The sequence below is a fragment of the Apodemus sylvaticus genome, chromosome 13 (genome assembly GCF_947179515.1).
Source record: "Apodemus sylvaticus chromosome 13, mApoSyl1.1, whole genome shotgun sequence".
Taxonomy (NCBI): Eukaryota; Metazoa; Chordata; class Mammalia; order Rodentia; family Muridae; genus Apodemus; species Apodemus sylvaticus.
In genome coordinates, this window is record NC_067484.1 from 6,895,682 (window position 1) to 6,921,962 (window position 26,281).

At 39.1% G+C, this 26,281-nt stretch overlaps 1 protein-coding gene across 1 annotated transcript in view; it reads right to left on the minus strand.

Moving 5' to 3' along the window:
* Rttn (rotatin) overlaps positions 1-26,281 on the minus strand; it is a 234,439-nt gene that overhangs the window by 199,304 nt on the left and 8,854 nt on the right. The window contains exons 8-11 of the mRNA XM_052155468.1: positions 16,610-16,775; positions 14,485-14,666; positions 11,277-11,392; positions 2,943-3,113 (exon numbers count right to left, since the gene is read on the minus strand). Of these exons, the coding sequence (XP_052011428.1) occupies positions 2,943-3,113; positions 11,277-11,392; positions 14,485-14,666; positions 16,610-16,775 (635 nt within the window). The remainder of the gene's footprint in view (positions 1-2,942; positions 3,114-11,276; positions 11,393-14,484; positions 14,667-16,609; positions 16,776-26,281) is intronic.

Genomic DNA, 26,281 nt, shown 5'->3' on the forward strand with positions numbered 1-26,281 from the left:
TATAGGTATACATATGTGTATGTCTCTGTCTACATATGTAAGGTAGTTATAAGGTCTGCTGCATGCTTAGTAGAAGTAAAACTAATAATGCAAAAGGAATAAGAATCAAACACATGACCATTGCCCTTCATGTAACCCCAAACTTATTAAAGCAATGAAGCTAGGAGGTGAAGACATGGCTCACTGGTCAAGAGCACTTGTTCTTGCAGAGGACCAAGGTTCAATTCCTAGTACCTGAATGGCAGCTCAGAACTATCTGTAACTCCTATTTCAGGGGGTCTGATATCCTCTGCTGACCTCCATGGACACCAGATACACACATGGTGCTCATATACACATACAGATAAAACACTCACACAGAAAAACCAATAGATTTTTTTATGAAATCAGGCAAGTCAAAAAAGTAAATATATATTTTAGATAACAGCAAGCTTTAGAAAAGATGAAATTCTATGAGACAAGTTCTAACTCCGTTATACATCCAGTTTCTAATACTACTAGCCAACTACTACTAATGAAATAAATATCGATTAGGTAAACAAATGAAGGAATATACAATATGAATGTAGAAAGCTCAAATGCATTTAACATATGCAAAAGTAAAAATCCATTTCTATCAAATGATTTGCCAAAATTGTTCAAGGTGCTAGTCATTTTCTACATCTTTCTTAAGATCCCTCCATTGTGGGGAAAGAAGCCATGAGTAAATAAAAGGGGATGAAATACTGAATGAATATTGTTGACAGGGACACAGCCATGTCAAGGACCTCAATGTCTCAGACCCATGAGAATGGGAGTCTTCCCTGTCAGGCTCAGAGAACTGGCAAAACCGTCCTCAGATCCAAGTATGCATATTTAGGAAAGATTAATTATTGTGCAGAAAATAGCAAACACAGCTTCCTCTCAGATGACTACAAGCTAAGACTGCTCCCCCACAGAGAGACCTCCCACCCAGAGAGACCAGCTAAACAATCTTCCTAGTTCAGCCATATACAGTAAGCATGCCTCTTCACACTGAGTTCCCAGCTTGTCTACACAAGTGTCTATCCTATCTTTATTCCTTTGTCACCCCAACAGGTTTCCAGGATGGAGCTGTGCAGGTCTGAGAGAAGAATGCAAAGAAAGAGGAAGAGGAAGGAGGGTGGTAGAGGGAGATAAAGGAAGTGCATGTCTAAGTGCTAGAAGTAAAATATGGGACAAGCAGAAGAAAAAAGAGGCAGTCATGCTTGTACTTTAAAGCTGTACTTTAATACTCTGAAGGACATTTTGCTGGCAGTGTTCTCCTTAGGAACAGGCTGTTCAAATGGATTAAATTCATCTCCCAAAATATCAAGATACTTTAGGGATTTCAGAGTTCCACGAGTTTGGGGTTGAATAGTAAGTAAGACACTTCATAGTCATTGTTGATCTTCCTACACTGAAATAGTCCCTGGGCTTCCTGCTAACCTACCCAGATCTATGTTTAGGACTTCCTTTCCCAGGTATAGAAGTAGTCAGAGACACTGGGCCGGCCCTCTGGTGCTCAGACTTGATCTCTGGCTCTTGACCTTGAGCTAAAGCAGGACCACCCAGCCACTCCCCTCCCCACTCTAGGCTACCGGAGCCTAGTCTTTGAGTCTGCAATCAGAGGAGGCATATGCCACGAGGCTGGGGACCACCTCAAGAAACAGCTCTGGTTTTTGTCTTGATGGACAAAGCCAGCAGCAGCTGTTATAGTAGGGCTCTTTCAAGGAGCCCTGAGAAGGGGCCTACTAGAAGGGAAGGATCTAGTATCTCCTAAGATAACAAATCACCCAGGCCAGAGGCCTGGTTGGAGAACACAGAACTGCCACTGAACCAGAAGTCAAGCTGCATCAAAAGCATTTAAGGAACAAAAAAGTGGGAGTTGGGAGGAATGGAGGAAGCTTTGGACAAGTGTGTGTGTGTGTGGGGGGGGGGGGGGGGAAGCAGATAACTTCCTGGGTCTTGCTTATAGGAAGTGAGTATGTACGATTGACTGAAGCAGAGCCATGTCTAGAATCCCAGTGCCTCAACCACACTGAGAATGGCAAACCCTTTTCAAAGGGAGATTCAAAGAGGACTTGCAAAGCCTTCCTCTGATCCACGTGCAGTGAATACAGAAATTATCAATCACAGTTTCCTCTTCCAGTATGACTACAACCTGAGATTTCTCCCCTACAGAGACTGTGGTGATAGGACTGAGAACAGTCTCCATAAGCTCATATGCTTAAATGTGTGGATCCAGGTTGGTAGACTATTTAGGAAAGATTAGAAGGTGTGGTCTTGTAGAAAGAAGTGTTCCACTGGGGGTGAGGTGCAAAGGTTTCAAAATGCCATGCCAGGCCAAGTTCAGTCTGTCCATCTCTCTGACTGTCTGTCTTCTGTGTCTCTGCCTGCTGCTGGTGGATCAGATAGAGGCTCTCTACTACTTCTCCATTGCTATGCTGCCTGCTGCCATGCTCTCTACCATGACAGTCATGGACTCACCCTCTGAAACCGTAAGCAAGCCCCAGATTAAATGCTTTCTTGTTTAAGCTGCCTTGGTCATGGTGCCTCTAGAACAGTATCGATGACAGAGACCTCCTGTCAAGATTAGCTAACCCTACTTCTTCGTTCAGCAGTGTACAATAAACCCACCTCCTTGACACAAATGCATAAAATAAATACACATAGTTTCTTGGTTGCTGCAGTGATGGTGTGTCTCCATCACAGCAAATGGCCTAAATGACTCCAGCTTTTCTATACATCAGTCTATGTGTCTGTCCTTTCTTCACACTCTCATTATACTAGTCAGGTTTCCAAGGTCAAGCCTTGAAGGACACAGTGCTATTCCACATATATTTTGAAAACATTCTAAAGTAGAACACACCTTTACATCATTAAATAGTCACTTACTTAAATTTTTTCAGGAAATTATAAGCACCCAGCCTTTTCTCCCTTACCTTTTCAACAGGGAGAAGAATTTGCAACAGTCGAACTGTGAACAGCGAGATGCTGACAAAGGCCATCCGGTGGTGCACTAGTACAGCCTCTGCTTGCTCCAAGCTAAAACTGGTTTTACGGTAGCACATGGCTTCTCCAAGGGACCCCAACACTTGGAGCAATTTCTCTTTCTGAAAGCATCCAAACAAGACAAAACTAAACAATCAATTCTGCATATAAATATACAAACGCCATTGAGAACCATTACTATCATTAACAACTAAGACAAATATTTACTCCTCGAAGCAAAAACAGCCAGCATCTCATGATGACAGAAAGTGCTGAATTTTGTCAAATGCTTTTTCAGCATCTAATGAAATGACCATGTGGGTTTTTTTTTTTTAATTTGTTTACGTAGTGGATTATATTGATGGATTTTCATATATTGAACCATCCCTGCATCCCTGGGATGAAGCCTACTTGATCATGGTGAATGATCATTTTGATGTGTTCTTGGATTTGGTTGGCAAGAATTTTATTGAGTATTTTTGCATCAATATTCATAAGGGAAATTGGTCTAATGTTCTCTTTCTTTGTTGGATCTTTGTGGGGTTTTGGTATCAGCGAAATTGTAGCTTCATAGAATGAGTTGGGTAGTGTTCCTTCTGTTTCTATTTTGTGGAATAGTTTGAAGACCTAAAGAAATGTTCAACATCCTTAGTCATCAGGGAAATGCAAATCAAAACAACCCTGAGATTCACCTCACACCAGTCAGAATGGCTAGCATCAAAAACTCTGGAGAAAATAGATGCTGGCGAGGATGTGGAGAAAGAAGAACACTCCTCCACTGCTGGTGGGATTGCAAGATGGTACAACCTCTCTGGAAATCAGTCTGGCGGTTCCTCAGAAAACTGGGCATGATACTACTGGAGGACCCTGCTATACCACTCCTGGGCATATACCCAGAGGATTGCCTGGCATGTAATAAGGATACATGCTCCACTATATCCATAACAGCCCTATTTATAATAGCCAGAAGCTGGAAAGAACCCAGGTGTCCCTCAATGGAGGAGAGGATACAGAAAATGTGGTGTTTTTACACTATGGAATACTACTCAGCTATTAAAAACAATGAATTCATGAAATTCTTAGGCAAGTGGGTGGAACTGGAGAATGTCATCCTGAGTGAGGTGATCCAATCACAAAAGAACACACATGATATGCACTCACTGATAAGCGGATATTAGCCCTGAAGCTTGGAATACCCAAGACACAATTCACATATCAAATGATGCTCAAGAATTCTATCTTTTATCTTAATGTTTGTCAAAGTAGGAACAAAAATGTCAGTGTTTTGTTTCATTTAATTTAAACACTGAAGAAAATAGCTTTTACCAAGGAGGTATTTATTTGTAAATAAATTATGTATAATTTCAAGCACTGATAGTAGACCTAGCATTTCTTATATACCAATTGGTACTTATATAACAGATTTAACCTTTACAATTAAAAAAAAAATTATGTGAGTCACAAAAAATCAGCAGGCAAAAGTAAAAAGTGAATGACTAACTTTCTCAGATAAATGTTCTAGCCAAGAATCTTTGAGTTAATTTAAGACACAACTGATAATCTATTCCTCACATTTCTAAGAATAAAACCACTTGCTGAAATCCTTCAATATATGAAGGGGAAAAACAATCTCCTTTAAAAAAAAAAAAGTACTATGAAGGAGTATAACTTTAAAGAAAAAATAAAATGATGAATAATTTTATCAGAGATCAGGGATGTAATTCAGTTGGTTGTATTGTTGCTCAGCATACAGGAAGCTCTAAATTTAGTACCTTGGCATGGTGGATCATGCCTGTGATTCCAGTATTTAGGAAGTGGAAGCAAGAGGATCAGAAGTTCAAGATCATCTTTGACTATACAGCAAAGTGGAGGCCAGCCTGGGATATATGGAAGTCTGTCTCAAAAACATAAAACAAATAAACAAGAACTACTATCACAAATTAAAGGGCTTCAAAACATATTAAACCTATTATTTGTCATTTATTTATCTTTTCAAGATACATGTGTCACTATAGTTAGAAACCTAATAACCTCAAAGTCTAAATGTTAAAGCCTTGGTATCCAAGGTGAAGGTATCAGGAAGTAGAGCCCAGTGGAATATCCTTAGGTCCCTGGAGGCTCGCATCTGAAAAGGATTGAAGTACCTTAGCCTCTTCTCCTTTCTTTGTGCTTCTTGGCTATGAAGCATGCAGACTGACATCATACATAGACCACCACTGTTATCTACGACCTGAAACCCAAAACCACTGAGTCCACTTAGTGTTTATTTAACTGTAAGTACCAACACTCTAAATAAAATAAACCTCTTCCCCTAACAAGTTAATTATCTTGAGTATTCATTATAGCATCAACTAAATATTATGCACAAATATTTATTATGTAAATATCTGCATTGTTTATGTTTTAGTTGTATTTTTATGATCTGACTTCTATTCCTAAGGATTATATCAGTCATTCCCTAACAGCCAAAACAAATCTTAATTAAATATGGACAGACATAATCACAGTAACAAAGAAAAATCAGTAAGAACAAGTCATCACCTGGGCTAGGGCACAGTTCAGTATAAACACATGTCCAGCCCAGGTTCAAGGCCCTGGTTGTGATCCCCACACTTACAAAACATTGAACAAGTTATCTTTAAAGCAATATATATTTTATATGACTAATAAATTATAATACTCCCTAGCAAGTTAACCAAAAGGGAAACAAAGAGAACAGATATTACTAATTGACATTAACAAAAGAGATGATGTCACTCATTCAAGAAAAATGTTTATCAGATGATTTCAAAATAAAAGATTTAAGTGACAACAGAATTATGGTACATTGAAATGTCAAAAGATTTATAGTTTGCAATTGCATATGGATACACTAAGAGCTAAAGATGCATCTCAGTGGTAAAATTCTTCTGTAATGGGTCTCTAGCAGCAAATAATAAGAACCAAACTTTGGTAGTTTATAGGTCTTCAAAATATTATGCCATAATACAGCATTCCATAGGCTAGTATGTACTTCTGAAATGATCTATCAAGTGAAATACAAACAGTGGAAAACAAAGCACCTGCCCTGTGTGCTTTCTTTTGCTATAATGAGTCACTGACCAAACCAGCTTGGGGGAAGAGGGGACTTATTTGCCTTACACTTCCATGTCATAGTTCAAGACTGTGGGAAGTCAGCCAGGAACTCAGGCAAGAAAGTAGAGACGGAACTGAAGTATAGACCACAAAGAAACTCTGCTCACTGGCTTACTTCCTCTGACTTGTTGGGGTCCTTTTCTTATTCAGCCCAGGCCCACCTGATGGCATTGTCCACACTGTGCTAGGCTACATTAATTAGCAAATAAGAAAATCCCCTTAGATATGCCCACAGGCCAATATAATAGCAGCAATTCTTCAACTAAAGCCTCCTTTTCCCACGACTTCATTTTGTATTAAAAGTTCACAAAACTAACCCACCATAACATTTGTCCATATAAAATGATTCTAAGAGAGATCCAGAATCTATACTGTAAACTAAAACTCTGATAATTTCCAGGTAAGTCAGTTGCTTAAACATCATAATTTAAAGCCTCTATATTGGGTCATAAAATAGTAGTAAGAACTAGTCATTTCTTTCTAAGGAACAACTAAAAAGCTGCACAGATTGAGGAAAAAATAGTAAGGGGAATTGGCAGTACAAAACTGTCATGTCAGGGGAAAGAAAAATAGGAAATGAAGGCCCTACTGTGCCTGCAAGCAACTCCTGTAAAGAAAACATAAACCAAGGGGACCATGGAGTCCAACAGTCGTGATGGCTTGAGAAAATGGAGATGATGTGGAAACTACAAACTGCATAAATGTGGGACAAATCTAACCAGTCAGAGTTAACACAAAATCCCAGGGAACAGATTGGCCAACAGAGATTCAAGCCTCAACCAGTAGAAGCCATCAGAAACCACTGTAGACATCTAACAGGAACCCCAGAAGGGCCACATCTCATCCAAGTAGAATCTAGACCTCTGTAAGGAGGATACTCTAATAATATATTTTTTTCAATCTTGATAATATTGGCAGGTTCAGCTAAAAATGTATTTCTTATGCAGAGCTGTTCTGGCTTCTGTCTACTAGATGACAGTACCACAACAGTTAGGACACATAAAAATGTCTCTAGATAATGCCATATGCCCCCTGGAGGTCAAAAGTGCTGCCCAGGGCTGGGCAGCACTGTGGGCTGTCTGTGCGCCAACCCTGTGGGGGGGGGGGTCATTTGCCCTGCAGAATGACTGGCACTTGGAGGGGTGCTCTGCCATCTTGATTCCCAGACAACAGAGAGATCTAATAGACAGCTCCAGGTACGAAGACATAGCCCAAGGCTAACATCGCTAGGGTGTCAGCCTGTCAGGCTTTTGCCTACACCCATGGCCTGGGCAGCTCTGTGGGCCTTCTGTGTGCCAACCCTGTCAGGGGTCGTTTGCCCTGCAGAGTGATCAGTACTTGGTAAAGGTCCCCACAGCATCTGCCATCTTCACTCCCTGACAGAGCAGAGAGGCAGCACCAGGTTCACAGAGACAACACAAGTATAGCATTGCTTGGAGCAAGACATACCAGGTCTCCAAGGGCACCCAAGAGGAAGGCAGCACATCAGCAATCTGTGCCAGAGGAAACCCAGTCATCCAGCGGTGCAAAAATAGCCTTACAGGCTCACAGGAGGTTCATGTACCAGCCAGTGACAACAAGATCAACTAACACCAGAGATAAGAAGATGGCAAAAAGCAAACAAAGGAACATTCCTAACAGAAATCAAGGTAATATGGCAGCATCTGAACACAATTCTCCAACAACAACAAGTCCTGGATACCCCAACACACCGGAAAAACAAGATTTGGATTTAAAATCACTGGTTATGAAGCTGTTAGAGGAACGCAAAAAGGACATAAATAAATCTCTTAAAGAAATACAGGGGAACATGAATAACTTAGAAGCCCTTACAATGGAAACACAAAAAACACTTAAAGAAATTCAGGAGAATATGGGTCAACAGATAGAATCCAATAAAGAGGAAACACAAAAATCACTTAAAGAAATGCAGGAGAAATTGAGTCAACAGGCAGAAGTCATGAAAGAGGAAACACAAAAACTATTAAAGAATTACAGGAAAACACAAACAAACAAGTGAAGGAACTGGGCAAAACCATCCAGGATCTAAAAAAAGAAGTAGAAACAACTAAGAAATTGCAAAGGGAGACAACTTTGGAGATAGAAAACCTTGAGAAGAAATCAGAGGCCTTAGATGCAAATATCAACAACAGAATACAAGATATAGAAGAAAGAATTTCAGATGCCGAAGATACCATAGAAACCATGGATTCAACAGTCAAAGAAAACGCAAAATGCAAAAAGCTTGTAGCCCAAAACATCCAGGAAATCCAGGACACAATGAAAAGACCAAACCTAAGGATTATAGGTATAGAAGAGAGTGAAGATTTACAACTTAAAGGGCCAGCAAATATCTTCAACAAAATTATGGAAGGAAACTTCCCTAACCTAAAGAGAGAGATGCCCATGAATATACAAGAAGCCTACAGAACTCCAAACAGACTGGACCAGAACAGAAATATCTCCCATCACATAATAATCAAAACCCCAAATATACTAAACAAAGAAAGAATATTAAAGGCAGTAAGAGAAAAATGCCAAGTAACATATAAAGGAAGACCTATCAGAATTACACCAGACTTCTCACCAGAGACCATGAAAGCTAGAAGATCCTAGACAGATCTCATGCAGACTCTAAGAAAACACAAATGTCAGCCAAGACTACTATACCCGGCAAAACTCTCAATCACCACAGATAGACAAACCAAGATATTCCATGATAAAATCAAATTTACACAATATCTTTCCACAAATCCAGCCCTACAAAGGATAATAGGTGAAAAACTCCAATACAAGGAGGGTAACTCCACCCAGGAAAAAGCAAGATAGTAACCTTCTTTCATCAAACCCAAAAGAAGATAAAAAATAAGATCAAAAATGACAGGAAGTAATAATCACTATTCCTTAATATCTATTAACATCAATGGACTCTATTTTCCAGTAAAAAGACATAGACTAACAGACTGGATATGTAAACAAGACCCTACATTTTGCTGCATACAGGAAACACACCTCAGTGTCAAAGACAAAAACTACCTTAGAGTAAAAGGCTGGAAGACAATTCTACAAGCAAATGGTCTCAGGAAACAAGCGGGCGTAACCATTCTAATATCAGATAAAATTGACTTTCAACCTAATGTCATCAAAAGAGACACTGAGGGACACTTCTCGCTGGTCAAAGGAAAAATCCACAAAGAAGAACTCTCAATTCTGAACATCTATGCTCCAAATGCAAGGGCACCCTAATTCGTAAAAGAAACTTTACTAAAGCTCAAAGCACACATTGCACCTAACACAATAATTGTGGGTGACTTCAACACTCCACTAGCCACAATGGACAGATCAAGAAAACAGAAACTAAACAAGGACACAGTGAAGCTAATTGAAGCTTTGGACCAATTGGATTTAACAAATATATATAGAACATTTCATCCTAAAGCAAAAGAATATACCTTTTTCTCATCACCTCATGGTACCTTCTCCAAAATTGACCATATAATTGGTCACAAGACAGACCTCAAATATAAGAAGATCGAAATAATCCCATGAATCCTATCAGATCACTATAGAGTCTTCAATAGCAGCAAAAACAACAGAAAGTACACATACACATAGAGGCTGAACAATACTCTACTCAATGACACCTGGGCCAAAGAAGAAATAAAGAAAGAAATCAGAGACTTTTTAGAATTTAATGAAAATGAAGGCACAACATACCCAAATCTATGGGACACAATGAAAGCAGTGCTAAGAGGAAAACTCAGAGCCCTGAGTGCCTCCAAAAAGAAACTGGAGAGAGCATACACTAGCAGCTTAATGTCATACCTGAAAGCTCTGGAACAAAAAGAAGCTAATTCACTCAGGAGGAGGAGAAGACAGGAAATCATCAAACTCAGGGCTGAAATCAATCAAGTAGAAACAAAGAGAACCATACAAAGAATTAATAAAACCAGGAACTGGTTCTTTGAGAAAATCAACAAAATAGATAAACCCTTAGCCAGACTAACCAAAGGGCACAGAGACAGTATCCAAATTAACAAAATTAGAAATGAAAAGGGAGATATAACAACAAAAACCGAGGAAATCCAAAAAATTATCAGATCCTAGTACAAAAGCCTATACTCATCACAACTGGAGAATCTGGAGGAAATGGACAATTTCCTAGACAGATACCAAATACCAAAATTAAATCAAGACCAAATAGATCATCTAAACAGTCCCATAACACCTACAGAAATAGAAGGGGTCATAGAAAGTCTTCCAACCAAAAAAAGCACAGGACAAGATGGTTTTAGTGCAGAATTCTATCAAACCTTCAAAGAAGACTTAACGCCAATACTCTTCAAACTATTCCAGAAAATAGAAACAGAAGGAACATTACCCAACTTGTTCTGTGAAACCACAAATATGCTTATATCAAAACCCCACAAAGATCCAACAAAGAAAGAGAACTTCAGACCAATTTCCCTTATGAACATCAATGCAAAAATACTCAATAAAATTCTTGCCAACCAAATCCAAGAACACATCAAAATGATCATTCACCATGATCAAGAAGACTTCATCCCAGGGATGCAGGAATGGTTCAATATACGGAAATCCATCAATGCAATCCACTACATAAACAAACTCAAAGGAAAAAACCACATGGTCATTTCATTAGATGCTGAAAAGGCATTTGACAAAATTCAGCATCCTTTCATACTAAAAGTCTTGGACAGAACAGGAATTCAAGGCCCATACCTAAACATAGTAAAAGCAACACATGGTGCACACATACCAATGTCCAATAAACATATACTCATACACATGAAAATATAAATCTTTTTTAGAAGTCATGAGAATAAAACTAATTATTTTCCTCTTGCTATGAGCTAATACTTTCTCTGAGCAAAAGTATAAGAAAAATTTAAAATCAGAACACAGCAAATACAAACCAATGAATTAGCTATCATAATTATGCTATAAAGTGTGGGTATCATGACAGCTATTATACCCAGTAGCCTTTTATTTGTGTAGACCTGTCTCTATTAGTGTAAACCAAACCACTGAGGAAAAGATTTACTTGGAGTTGCATACAACATGAGCCTATCATGTATTCTGCCATAAAATAAAACCTACTAAACACTAATGAAAATAATGATTCTCACCACATCTATAGCAAAGAGGCTGTTATCATCCCAGATTTCAGATGAAATTGCTTGTCCAATGAGCAGCATGTCCTCTGCAAGCAGTTCCAGAACTCTTATTACCATTTCCCTGCTACCTAGACATAAAAATGGGAGAAATACAAGGGAAAAGAAAGTCACTTGATTTTCAGTTAATTAGCTGGACCCTCTAGCTAGGCATGCTCCCAAATTCCTACTTCCCTATCCTTGGTGTTTTTAAACTGCTAGCAGAGATGAATGAGGAAGTCACAATTTCACTGTAACAGACTAAATGTGCTCCTAAGTGTCAAAGTTACTTGAAAGTAGAAATAACTAAAAATACCTTTGATGCAAGATATTTCCAATCCATTCACACTGAGGCAGTGAGAGGCCAGTGACTGGAGAGAGAGGAGGAGGAGCTAAGAGAAGATGGGGCGGAGAGAGGCACTGAGAGGCCAGTGATTGGAGGGCAGAGAGGAGGAGGAGGAGCTAAGAGAAAGAGGGGTGGAGAGAGAGGGAGCCTGGGAGCTGCAGGAGGAAGTGGAGGAGGAGATGTGCAGATCCAGATGGCATCAGATGTGTTTCTGGTGTGCTGAGAGGTTAGAAATAGTGGGATAAAACTTTTAACATTGTAAATTGGCATTATGTAATTGGGAGTTACATATACATAAATATATTTGGTTAACTACTCAAGTTTAAGAGTTATACTTTGCTGGATACTCGGAAGGAGTGGGTCCTGGGCAGGAGAGAGAGACCCGCTGGGACTTGGTGCAGAGGCCTGGCGGGGAGATACTATATTTTAACCTTTTCTCACTACCTACCTGAAACAGATTTAAGCAATTTCAGACTCAGAGACCATCCATGTTATATATTCTATACAACAAAACAAGCAAGTTTAGCGAACACATTCTAGTCACTTCTCTCTAGTACAAGAAGCATTAAGCTTTGTCATGTGATATAAGAGTCACATGAGAAGCTAATCCTATACCACAGTAGCTAAAAGAATAAATGTCCATCCACAGTACTGTATACTGAAGAAATTATAAGAAAAAGCATCCAATGCTGAGAGTGTAACTAAGCTGGTAAAAGGCTTGCCTAGCTTGCTGGAGGCCCTGGGTTCCATTTCGAGATGCCTATACCAGGTATGGTAAGGCACACTTCTGAACTCATTACTCAAGAGATGAAGGCAAGAAGATCAGAAGTTTAAAGTCATCTTGAGCTGTGTAATAAGTTTAAGACCAGGCTGGAATACCTGAGACTGTTTATACAAACAAAAAGCCACTATCCAAAAACATTCCAAGAGGTGCTGTGCTAGACACACATGGTGGCACACACTTGTAATACCACCACTGGGTTACATGACATACTCTTGGCCAATCACAAGACCATCTCAAAAGAACAAAACTAACACTCTCCTGAACAAAACTAACACTGTCCTAAAATAAACTTAATCTCCTTTCTCTGCTGAGATAGAAAACAAAAGCATTTTCTAAAATTCTGAAAGGCAAACTTTCAAATAAGACAGTCCTGTCTTATACCTTAAAGGTTAATTTCTAATGAATTATTAGTAAAACAAACTCCTGAATGACAGGTACCTACATTCATTTTTTTCATTAGAACAGCTGGAACAAGCTCTCTCTACATCTCTTCCAATACTGAACAACTACAAATTAAGCAATAATTTACTGTGAAAGGGCAAAGGAACATTTAGAAATTTTTATGTACAAGATATAACTTTGTAATTATCAGCCTGACTTTTTACAGCAAATTAAAGAAAGGTTAAATGCAAAATCATTAAGACAGAAACTGTTCTTCCCAATATACCAGATAAATAAACAGAGCAGCCTGAGGATGCCAAGTGCCACTCCCATACCACAGCACACCATCAGCTTGTAAAAGCATGCACACGCAGGCATCTGTAAGTCACAGCCCCACTGGGAGCAGGAAAGGGAGGGGCTTTTCAAGATATAGATACTTCCCAAATTTATACGTTTGCTCTAGTTTTCTATTCAAGCGGACAAAAACAAAGATAAAACAAAACAAAATATTAAGTGTTCATCCATTAATATGGGCTTTTTGATAAATAAACAAGGGCAAACTCACTTCATCAAATATCTTGACAAGTTTTTCAACTGCTAAGAGAGTTTTAGGGGGTGAGTTCTTGCCTAGAAAACATGAACACCTGCTTCAATATCCAAAACTGAGGAGGAAAGTATAAACTTACAGAAAACAAACCATTCCTGCTTCCAATACTTTGCTTACACTGAAAATGTTGGAGTGTGGACTCCAAGTTTAGTGCTTTTGGTCAGGTCCCTGCTGTTAGCTATCTTGACAAGTCTGAAAATCATTTTAAACCGTAGTTTTCTCCTTTGAAAACATGATGACACTGTGACCACTGAAGGAGAAAAATGGGTTGTTGACAAACAGAAAATAATGCTCATGAAATCAAGTAGCAATGGCTGAGCAGGCTGGGAACTCCACACAGGGCTCCATTACTAGAATCTTGACAGAAACCAGTCACACTGTAACTGGGTCTACTATGCTTTAAGAAAAGCATACTTAGTACATACCAGTAAAATGTGACCCAGAACATGTAAAGGTTGCTTTAGAGAAAAATATATTGTAATAAAGGTTAGGAATCCAAGTAGGGGGATTGGTTACCATTTCCTAGCTTATAAGATATGAATATGGCTAGAGAAATAGCTCAGAAGTTAAGAGCACTTGCTACTCTTGAAAAGGACCCAGGTTGTTCAGTTCCCAGAACCTACATGGTGGTTCTGTTCTGCCCTCTGTTACTCATTCAAGGGGATATGATGCCTTTTCTGATCCCTATTAGGACTAAACACACATGATGCGCACATACCAATGTCCAATAAACAAATACTCATACACATGAAAATATCAATAAATCTTTTTTAGAAGTCATGAGAGTAAAATATGAGCAAGAGAGAGTACTTCAAACAGTGACTTTAGAACAAAAGTGAATATTTTTGCTGGCCTTAAATGTATTCTTAAGAATATACTCTATTTGAATATCAGCATGGTACCACATTTAGTGAAGCAAAAAGGGGAGGTGGCTTGCTAATTTCTAAGGAAACATAAGTAAAATAGATGCTAAAAGTCTTAATACAAAAGAAAGTATCAGCCACTCACAGGCGACACATAAATCAGACACACACTGTGTAAGAAACGGAATTCCCGATCAGCTAACCTGTTTTCAGCAGAGGAGCTGCTGCCTCCAGGGTGGAGATGCAGAACTGAGGAAGACTAAGCTGCTGTAACTGCAGTGCCAGTGTGTCCTCTGCTTCCAGCTCAGGCAGATCAACATGGGCCACGCCCAAAGGAGAATGCGCAGATATCCTGGAGGTCACCTGCGGGTGACTACTACTTCCACTGGAAAGTAAACAAAGATCTTGAGTAAGAAGACAACTCAAATAGCAGACTTGCTGCTGCCTGCTGCAGAACAGAACTCACACTACTCATCATATTGACTTACGTAAGAAGTCTAACAAATTGGACTAGCGTCCATACAGAGAACCTCAGGTTACACATGAAGGAGCTAAAGGTGCAGCTCACTGACACTGCACTCACCTAGCATGCACTAAGCTGCAGACTGCAATACCACAAAAACAGAAAAACAGAACATGAAGCGAAACATGCACTCATTTATTCCTTGCTTTTCATACTGATTACTTTGAAACATGAACATTTCTATAGCAGAAAACAAGAGCAGCAATAACACACTGACTTCTAGAAAGAAAATAAGCAAAGTACTGATGGAGCAAATGAGGAGGACAAAGCTAAACAGTTCATACAGTTGCTGAGGGCTTCTAGGATTTTCAGCAAATGTTCTAAGTAAGCCAATGTGAGCAACTGGAGAATGGCCTCAGAAAGATACCATAAGAAGTGGGTTACGTACCAGGACATTCAACATCATATGATTTTGAAAATGCTTTCTCCATTAAAAGATTCTTACTCTGGGTCCTCAAATTTCTGACTTAAACGTTATGGACAACTACAGCTGAATCACTCAGACATGCTATGTGAAAATGCAAAGCTCCCGAGATTTTATGCCTATTTCCTTATTTATTAACTTCAAGATTCCAAGCACCCCAAAATATGGATTTCTTTCGGTGTTTGACAGACCCCGTGAGCAAGCTGTTCACACACAAAGAACAAAGTAGTAAAGCATGCTTTAAGGCAAGGAAAAAAGAAAGCCTGTAAGTCCTCAGCTGACGGTAGAACATGAGCACTGTGCTCTCCTGCCATAGACAGCCCCAACTCCACCCTCAGTAACTGTCATGGTTTCAACCCCTTGAAAATGAAGGCTTTGATGCAAGTAACAGCAATAACCGCAAAGCCTCTCCTACAGTAACACCGTCTGAAGATGACCAAGGAAATCAAGAGTGTAAAACATGTGGTCCTAACACCATGCTCATGACTACGCTAAGCTTGTGTGAGCTTGTAGGGCAGCAGCAACAACAACCAAGCCAAGACATGGCCTTCCTTATCTAACACTACTTAGGATGACATGCAAGAAAAGGCTACTGTTGTACACTATTTATGGCCTAGGATAAGCTAACACACATCTAATGCCATCCCTTCAACCAAACATGACATTTGAAAAAAATCTCTATCCACACAGGTAAGTGATATATGCCCCTTGAGAGAGTTCCCATTTAAACAATATTCATTTCCATACACACAGGACTTTAAATTATGATTAGACTTACAAATTTATATATATATATATATAAAACATTTTTAAAACAAACATAATTCAGGGATTATAATAATTGAGAATTAAGGCACTTACTATTAGAGCCTGATAACCTGAATTAGCCCCAAAGGCACATGTAAAAGGTGAAGGAGAAAACCAAATCCACAAAGTTATCCTCTGGCCACCACACATGGAACATGGCATGCTAGACCCTATACCAAGACCCACTCCCACATATTATTTTTTAATGTAATGTTCTATCTCTACCTGATAAAAATAACAGTGGAACAAAACCATTTTTTAAAAGAAATAGAAAGGAATAGAGAATACAGAGTGGTTGCAGACTAGTGAACTGGAGTAACATGGTGTAAACGTCTTTTAATCAAGCACACATAAAGAGGGTGAGAGGCTGAGAGGGAGCATATGAATGTACACATATGAATGTGTACTGAATGCAGAGTTTCAAGATAATATTTGTTAACTTGCAGATCATAATAACAAAACTATGAAAGTTACTGATCTAAACAGGCCTATATGTAGGACAATAATCCAAGAGAAAACAGAGGGGGAACAATTCTCTCCTTATAAAGTGGACACAGACACAGGAGCCAATCACCTGGAAGATACCGCATCCCAGTCCTGGCCATCTCCTCGGGGTCGCTGGCCTGTGCGCCCAACCACAGAAGGCCGAGAACTACTGCTTCCTGGGGATAGGTTTGGGGAATGGTAAGGACCTCTTGCTTCATGACAGTAAGACAAAGAAGAATTCTGGGAGATTGTGTCTGGAGAAATAAAGAAATATAATTACAACTGATAGAAGCAGACTTCTGATAGTGTGGATTAATTGTATCTACCAGACTTTTAGCAAAAATGAACAAGACACAGAATGATTCTGCAGGGAAAAAATTCAAAGAGTAAAATCACACTTTCTAGCAAATATTCACACAGCACATTGTTGGCCTGATTTTACTAAGTTAGTGACAGCTAAGACTGTGAAATAGAACAACACTGGGTAAGTCCCCAGCTTTGAGCTCTCAAAGCACCGTGCCTTCAACCACATGTAAACATTACAAAATGAAACATCAATCTAAATATGAGCTAAAACCATAAATATTCTTCCCAGTCAGTAACAGAAAATCTTCATGGCAATGGATTCTTAGATATGGAAACCAAAACATAAACAACAAAAGAAAACATAAACCAGACTTTATTACATTTAAAACTTTGTGTATCAAAATATAAAAAAAGAACAATGACAAAACACAGATATTGCAAAATATTTGCAAAATATGTATTTAGTAAGGGCTTAATATTTTGAATTCATTAATAGCTCCTAAAACTCAACAATAAACAAAGAACTAAGTGAAAAATGGGCAAAGATTTTAATAGCCATTTCTCCTAAGTCAGCATGTACACACAAAAAACAATCAGTGGTAAGTTCATCACCCATTGTTAGTATCTGGAGATGCAAATCAAAAGGAGAATGAGAAGCTCCTGGAAGCTGTAAAATGCTATGAAGAATGAGAGGAAGCATGCGCAAGTAACTACAATGTGCAGAAGCTTTATGCCTTGCTAGTAGGTAGGTCAAATGCTGTAGCTGTCAACAAGGGGGCTTGAAGACCTTCCAAAGCTAAAGCAAGAACTAGCATATGATCTTCAGCTCAGTCCTGCATACACAACAGACTCAAACACAGGCATGTAAGACACTGCTCACTGACACATGATTCAAGGAATACACAACACAAACATCCCTCAAGAGATAAATAAATAAACACAATCTGGCACATACATACAATGGAAAATTATTAAGCCATAGGAAGAAATAAAATACAGAAACATGGTATAAGGAAGGTATAGCTTCAAACTATTACAGAGAAAATAATCAAGAAACAAAAATGGCAAATTCTGTATGATTTCATATGTATCTAGAATGGATAAATTTCACAATAAAATTAGATTACAGCTTATCAGTAGGTGAAAAAAATGGGGATTTATTACTTAATTTCTCTCTTAAGAATAACAAAAAACTGTCCATAGAGAGCTGTAAAACAATGCAAACATTAAATGCATTACATTACACTCTTTTAAAAAGTCATAATTATATTTTATGTTATAAGGGCACATGTAGCCTGGTGTGCTGGTTTACACCTTTAATCCCAGCATTCAGAAGGTAGAGGGAGGAGGATCTCTGTAAGCTTGAGGCCAACTGGTCCTACTAATGAGTTCCAGGATCTCCAGAGCTGTCTTATACACATTTGTAGATAAGACACATGATGGTGAAAGTAGCCATAATAGCACTTCATTACACATATGTGTATTTACAGACAGCTATAGATAATGAAAAAGATGTGATAAATACATTGACAGACTTTACCAAGGGAAAAAATGAACACTACACACTTGTCACTGTACATCACAAACTATGAAATGCTTTAGTAAGATCAATGTCATAGTTAGGGTTTCATTACTTTGTAGAGACCCCATGTCCAAGGCAACTCATATAAAAGAAAGCATGTAACTGGAGCTGGTTTACAGTTTCAGAGGTCCACTCCATTATCATCATGGGAGGAAGCATGACAGCATGCAGGCAGACATGGTACTAGAGGAGTCCAGAGTTCTATGTCTTGATCTGAAGGCAGTCAGAAGAAGACAGTATTCTGCAAGCAGCCAGGAGGAAACTAGAATTCCACATTGGGTGGAGCTTAAGCCTAGGAGGCTTAAAGCCTTAAAGGCTTAAGCTGGTAGGCTCAAAGGCCACCAACATAGTGATACAACCCCACCAACAAGGCCATATCTACTCCAGCAATCCCACACCTCCTAATAGTACCACTTCCCATGGCCAAGTGTATTCAATATTCATACCACCACAATCACATGCCTCATTACCTGTCTTGTCTCACCTTACTTCCTTGTACCTGACTCAGGACACCCTGCTCTCCCAGACCATGTTTGCCTTGCTCAAGCACATCATCCACTTGGTGCCTTGAATCCCAACTACCCCTGAACACTCTTCATGCAAATCTCTTGAGGAGGAAGGCACTATTCATCTAAAGAAAGGGGCATCCTCTTCTGTCATGTCATTTTATTTCCTAAGAGCACTTCTTATCAGAAACAACCCTGATTTTCACTATCTTCTTCAAGTGTCTAAATGATGAGTAGCTTGGTCAGTGCTACCTAACCAGAGGCTAGCCTATCAGCTGGTATATAACAGAAGATCAAGAAGTACTAGAACTCTTTTCTATGCTACAGCATGGGGTACAGCTCTCTGGGATCATTTGCAGAAAACACATTAAGAATATTAACCAAAGACAGGAACCCAGGGATGACCTGGGATGGGAGCATTCTGGTTTCTGTCTACTGTTGGAGAACATCCTCTGAGACAGGACTCCATACCCAGGTGGTGCGGAGAAATAGCTACCCTCCCAGGAGTATAGACAGGCCTGTGAGTGCAGGTATGAATACCCCTTATGTTCAGAGGAATCTACTCTGAACCCTCAGGACACAGAAACCCAGGGACAGCCTGAAACTGTAGGCTTCTGATTTCTGTCTGCACCTAGAGTTGATCCTGGGCCACAGAACTACATACACAAATACCACAAAGAGAGAGCTGGTCTCCCTGGAGTGCCTACATACCTGTGAGCATAGAGCTGGCCCTGTACCACAGCTCTCCATACCTTAATTCCTCTTGGAGAGAACTTGTCTCCCAAGAGTACCAACACACAGGCTTGCAGGACAGACAAGCCACATGCAAAGACAGCAAGACCAGCTAACACCAGAGATAACCAGATGGCAGAAAGGCAAGCTCAAGAACACAAGCAAGAGAAACAAAGGCTACTTGGTATAATCAGAACCCAGTTCTCCCACCACAGCAAGCCCTGGTTTTCCCAACACACCCGAAAAGAAAGACTCTGATTTAAAATCACATGATGGTGATAGAGGACTTCAAGGACATAAATAATTCTCTTAAAGAAATACAGGAGAACACAGAAAACAGGTAGAAGCCCTTAAAGAGGAAACACACACACAAAAATAAAAAATAAAAAATTAAAGAATTACAGGAAAAGGTGAAGGAACTGAGCAAGACAATCCAGGATCCAAAAATGGAAGTAGAAACAATAAAGAAATCACAAAGGGAGACAATTCTGGATATAGAAAACTTAGGAAAGAAATCAGGAGTCATAGATACAAGTATCAATAACAGAATACAAGAGAAAGAAGAGAGAATCTCTCAGGTGCAGAAGATACCATAGAAAACATTGACACTCAAAAAAATGCAAAATGCAAACAATTCCTAACGCAAAACATCCAAGAAATCCAGGACAAAATGAGAAGACAAAACCTAAGGAATATAGGTATAGAAGAAAGCAAAGATTCCCACCTTAAAGGGCTAGTAAATATCTTCAGCAAAATTATTGAAGAAAATTTCCCTAACCCTAAGAAAAAGATGCCCATGAACATACGAGAAGCCTACAGAACTCCAAATAGATTTTACCAGAAAAGAAATTCCTAAATTCCTCCCATCACATAATTATCAAAACAACAAATGCACAGAACAAAGAAAGAATATTAAAAGCAGTAAGGGAAAAAGGTCAAGTAACATATAAAGGAACACCTATCAGAATTACACCAGACTTCTCATCAGAGAGTATGACAGCTAGAAGATCCTGGGCAGATCTCATACAGACCCTAAGAGAACACAAATGCCAGTCAAGACTGCAATACCCATTAAACTCTCAATCACCATAGATGGAAAAACCAAGAAATTCCATGACAAAACCAAATTTACACAATACCTTTCCATAAATCCAGCCCTACAAAGGATAATAGCTGGAAAACCCACACACAAGGAGGGAAACTACACCCTAAAAAAAGCAATAAAGTCTTTCAACAAACCCAAAAGAAGATAGCCACACAACGAAAAAATAGCATCAAAAATAACAGGAATCAATATTCCTTAATATGTCTTAACATCAATGGACTCAATTCCCTAATAAAAAGACATTGACGAACACACTGGATACATAAAGAGGACCCAGGATTTTGCTGCATACAGGAAACATACTTCAGTATCAAAGACAAACACTACCTCAGAATAAAGGGCTAGAAAACAATTTTCCAAACAAATGGTCCCAGGAAACAAGCTGGAGTAGCCATTCTAACATCACATAAAATCAACTTTCAAACAAAAGTCATCAAAAAAGATAAGGACACTTCATTCTCATGAAAGGAAAATTCTACCAAGAAGAACTCTCAATTCTAAACATCTATGCGCCAAATGCAAGGGCACCCACATTCATAAAATAAACTTTACTAAAGCTCAAAGCACACATTGCACTTCACATGTGTGTTGTGGAGTGTTATGGGGGACTTCAACACTCTACCCTCATCAATGGACAGATCAGGGAAACACAAACTAAACAGAGACACAGTGAAACTAACAGAAATTTTGAACTAAATGGATTTAACAGATATCTATAGAACATTTCATCCTAAATCAAAAAAATATACCTTCTTCTCGGCACCTCGTGGTACCTTCTCCAAAATTGTTGAGGTCACAAAACAGACCTCAACATATATAAGAAGATAGAAATAATCCCATGTCTCCTATCAGATCACTACTGATTAAGGCTGGTCTTCAATAGCAACAAAAACAACAGAAAGCACACATACACATGGAAGGCAAACAACGCTCTACTCAATAATAGCATGGTCAAGGAAGAAATAAAGAAATCAAAGACTTTTTAGAATTTAAGGAAAATGAAGGCATAATATACCCAAATCATTAGGACACAATGAAAGCAATCCTAAGAGGAAAACTCGTAGCTCTGAGTGCCTCCAAAAAGAAGCTGGAGGGGGCATACACTAGCAGTTTAACAGCACACCTGAGAGCTTTAGAACAGGAAGAAGCTAGTACACCCAAGGGGAGTAGAAGGCAGGAAATTACCAAACTCAGGGAAGAAATCAACCAAGTAGAAACAAAAAGAACTATACAAAGAATCAACAAAACCAGAAGCTGGTTCTTTAAGAAAATCAACAAGATAGATAAACCTTTAGCCAGACTAACCAGAGGGCACAGAGACAGTATCCAAATTAACAAAATCAGAAACAAAAAGGAAGATATAACAACAGAAACTGAGGAAATCCAAAAAATCATCAAATCCTACTGCAAAAGCCTTTATTCAACAAAACTGGGAAATCTGTATGAAATGGACAGTTTCCTAGACAGATACCAAATACCAAAGTTAAATCAGGATCAGATAAATGATTTAAACAGTTCCATAACCCTTAAAGAAATAGAAGAAAATATCAGCAGTCTCCCAACCAAGAAAAACCCAGGATCAGATGGGTTCAGTGGTGAGTTCTATCAGAGCTTCAAAGAAGACCTAATACCAATCCTCTCCAAACTATTCCACAAAATAGAAATGCAAGGAATACTACCCAATTCATTCTATGAAGCTGCAATTACTCTAATACCTGTACCACACAAAGACCCTACAAAGAAGGAGAACTTCAGACCAATTTCCCTTATAAAAATCGATGCAAAAATACTTAATAAAATCCTTGTAAACTGAATCAAAGAACACATCAAAATGATGATCCATCATGATCAAGTAGGCTTCACCCCAGGGATGCGAGGATGGTTTAATATATGGAAATCCAACAATGTAATCTTCTATGTAAACAAACTCAAAGAAAAAAAACCACATTATCATTTCATTAGATGTTGAGAAAGCATTTGACAAAATCCAACACCCCTTCATGTTAAAAGTCTTAGAAAGATCAAGAATTTAAGGCCCATACCTGAACATAGTAAAAGCAATATACAGCAAACCAGTAGACAACATCAAACTAAATGGAGAGAAACTTGAAGCAATCCCAATAAAAATCAGGGATTAGACAAGGCTGACCCCTCTCTCCCTACCTATTCAATATAATACTCGAAGTCCTTATCAGAGCAAATAGACAACAAAAAGAGGTAAAAGGTATACAAATTGGAAAGAAGTTGAAATATCACTATTTGCAGATGATAAGACAGTATACTTAAGTGACCCCAAAAATTCCACCAGAGAACTCCTAAACCTAATAAACAACTTCAGCAAAGTAGCTGGATATAAAATTAACTCAAAGAAATCAGTAGTTTTTTTCTAATCAAAGGATAAGCAGGCTGAGAAAAAAATTAGGGAAATGACACCTGCTCTTGGATTGGCAGGATTAATAAAGTAAAAATGGCCGTCTTGCCAAAAGCAATATACAGATTCAATGCAATCCTCAACAAAATTCCAACTCAATTCTTAAGAGAGTTAGAAAGAGCAATTCTCAAATTCATTTGGAATAATAAATATAAATAGCAAAAACTATTCTCAACAATAAAAGAACTTTTGGGAAAATCAGCATCCCGTACCTCAAGCTGTACAGTTTTTTTGTGAAAAAAACTGCATGATATTGGTACAGTGACAGGCAAGTAGATCAATGGAATACAATTGAAGACCCAGAAATGAACCTAAATACCTATGGTCACTTGATCTTTGACAACGGAGCTAAAACCATCCAGTGGAAAAAAGATAGCCTTTTCAATAAATGGTGCTGGGTCAACTGGCGGTCAGCATGCATAAGAATGCAAATCAATCCATTCTTATCTCCTTGTACAAAGCTCAAGGTAAAATGGATCAAGGGCCTCCATATAAAACCAGATACACTGGAATTTATAGAGGAGAAAGTGGGGAAGAGAGTTGAGTACATGGGCACAGGGGAAAATTCCCTGAACAGAACACCAATAGCTAATGTTCTAAGATCAAGAATTAACAAGTAAGACCTCATAAAATTACAAAGCTTCTGTAAGGCAAAGGACACTGTCCATAGGACAAATCAGCAACCAACAAATTGGGAAAGATCTTTACCAACCCTACATCCAACAGAGGGCTAATATCCAATATATACAAAGAACTCAAAAAGTTAGACGCCAGAGAACCAAATAACCCTATTAAATAATGAGGTACAGAGCTAAACAAAGAATTTTCAACTGAGGAATATCGAATGGCTAAAGAAATGTTCAATGTCCTTAGTCATCAGGGAAATGCAAATCAAAACAATCCTGAGATTTCACCTCACACCAATCAGACTAGCTATGATGAAGAACTCAGATGACAACAGATGCTGGCAAGGATGTGGAGAAAGAGGAACACTCCTGGAAGTGATTGGAGAATGGGTGGAGAGAAGAAGGCTTATGGGACATATGGGAAGGGGGGAACTGGGAAAGGGGAAATCATTTGGAATGTAAACTAAGAATATAGGAAAAAAATATATATATAAAGAGGAACACTCCTCCACTGCTGGTGGGATTGCAGGCTGGTACAACCACTCTGGAAATCAGTTTGGCAGTTCCTCAGAAAATTGGGCATAGTTCTACCAGAGGACCCTGCTATACCACTCCTGGGCATATACCCAGAGGACTCTCCCGCATGTAATAAGAACACATGCTCCACTATGTTCATAGCAGCCTTATTTATAATAGCCAGAAGCTGGAAAGAACCCAGATGTCCCTCAATGGAGGAATGGATACGGAAAATGTGGTACATTTACACAATGGAATATTACTCAGCTATTAAAAACAATGAATTCATGAAATTCTTAGGCAAATGGATGGAACTAGAAAATATCATCGTGAGTGAGGTAACCCAAGAACAAATACACATGGCATGCACTCACTGATAAGTGGATTTTAGCCCAGAAGATTGAAATACTCAAGATACAATTCACAGACCAAATAAAGCTCAAGAAGAAGAAAGAACAAAGTATGAATACTCTGGTCCTTCTTAAAAGGGGGAACAAAATACTCACAGGAAGAGATACAGAGACACAGTGTGGAACAGAGACTGAAAGAAAGTCCATCCAGAGTCTGCCCCACCTGGGGATCCATCCCATATACAGTTACCAAACCCCGACACTATTGTAGACGCCAACATGTGCTTGCTAACAGGAACCTGAGAAAGCTGTCTCCTGAGAGGCTCTGCCAGTGCATGAGAAATACAGTGGTTGATGCTCACAGTCAACCAATGGACTAAGCACAGGGTCCCTAATGGAGGAGCTAGAGAAAGGACCCAAGGAGCTGAAGGGGTTTGCAGCGCCATATGAGGAACAACAATATGAACCACCCAGTACCCCCCAGAGCTCCCAGGGACTAAATCACCAACCAATGAGTACACATGGAGGGAACCATGGCTCCAGCTGCATGTGTAGCAGAGGAGGGCCTTGTTGGACATTAATGGGAGGAGAGGCCCTTTGTCCTGAGAAAGCTCAGTGCCCCAGTATAGGGGAATGCCAGGACAGGGAAGCAGGAGTGGGTGGATTGATGAGCAGGGGGAAGGAAAATGGTTAGGGAGTTATGGGGGGGAATCAGGAAAGGGGACAACATTTGAAATGTAAATAAAGAATATAATTTTTAAAAAGCTGTAAAAAAAAAAAAAAAATAGAATATTAACCAGAACCCGTAGTGTCTAAGTCTATGGTAACTGAAACATAAAATACAAATACTCAAATAGCAGAGTTTGAGTGAAGCCCCCAAGTAAACAGGGACTGTAATTAAAACAGGATAATAAATGACTTAAGCTTTGTATTTACCTTTCAAGGCATAGTATACAAGCACACACAAATCAAGCTGTAGGGACTATTCTGCCTAGGTCACCCTGTATTGCATCTATCCACTAGAGGGCATTTTCCCTCCGAAAAGCCTGTGGCTGCCAGCACATCTGCAAGTGCTTCATCTCAAAAAGAATAAAGGAGGCTTGGTAAAATACAAATTACTGTTTTTCACTCAAGAGAATGCTTTAACACGATATACACCTTGCATCAAAATCCCCAAGTCCCACATGAACTATCACAGTCTGAATCCTAGTCCCCCGACCCATAATGAGTGAGGATCTGGAGATAAACAGAGAAGCATTCTGTAAATGTCTAAGTAAGTAAATTCACTGTGAAGAAGCTTCAGAAAATGGGACTTCTGCTATAGTCATCCCTAAGATGAAGAGCCAGAAGTCTGTACAAAACAGAAAAGGAAAGGAGGCTTTTGAAAGGAGGGCAGCCAGCTTGTTCTTCCTCAGAGCACCCAGGGCAGGCAGCTCACATGTGTGTGGAATTCCAGCTCTGGCAGACCCTGCACCTCGGGCTTCCTGAGGCACCTGCTCTTATGTGCACATATCCACAGACACAAAACTCCAAATTATTAAAAATAATAAAAATTAATCTTTAAAAATAATTTTGAAACCATCTACAAAGAAACATATTCCTTTTT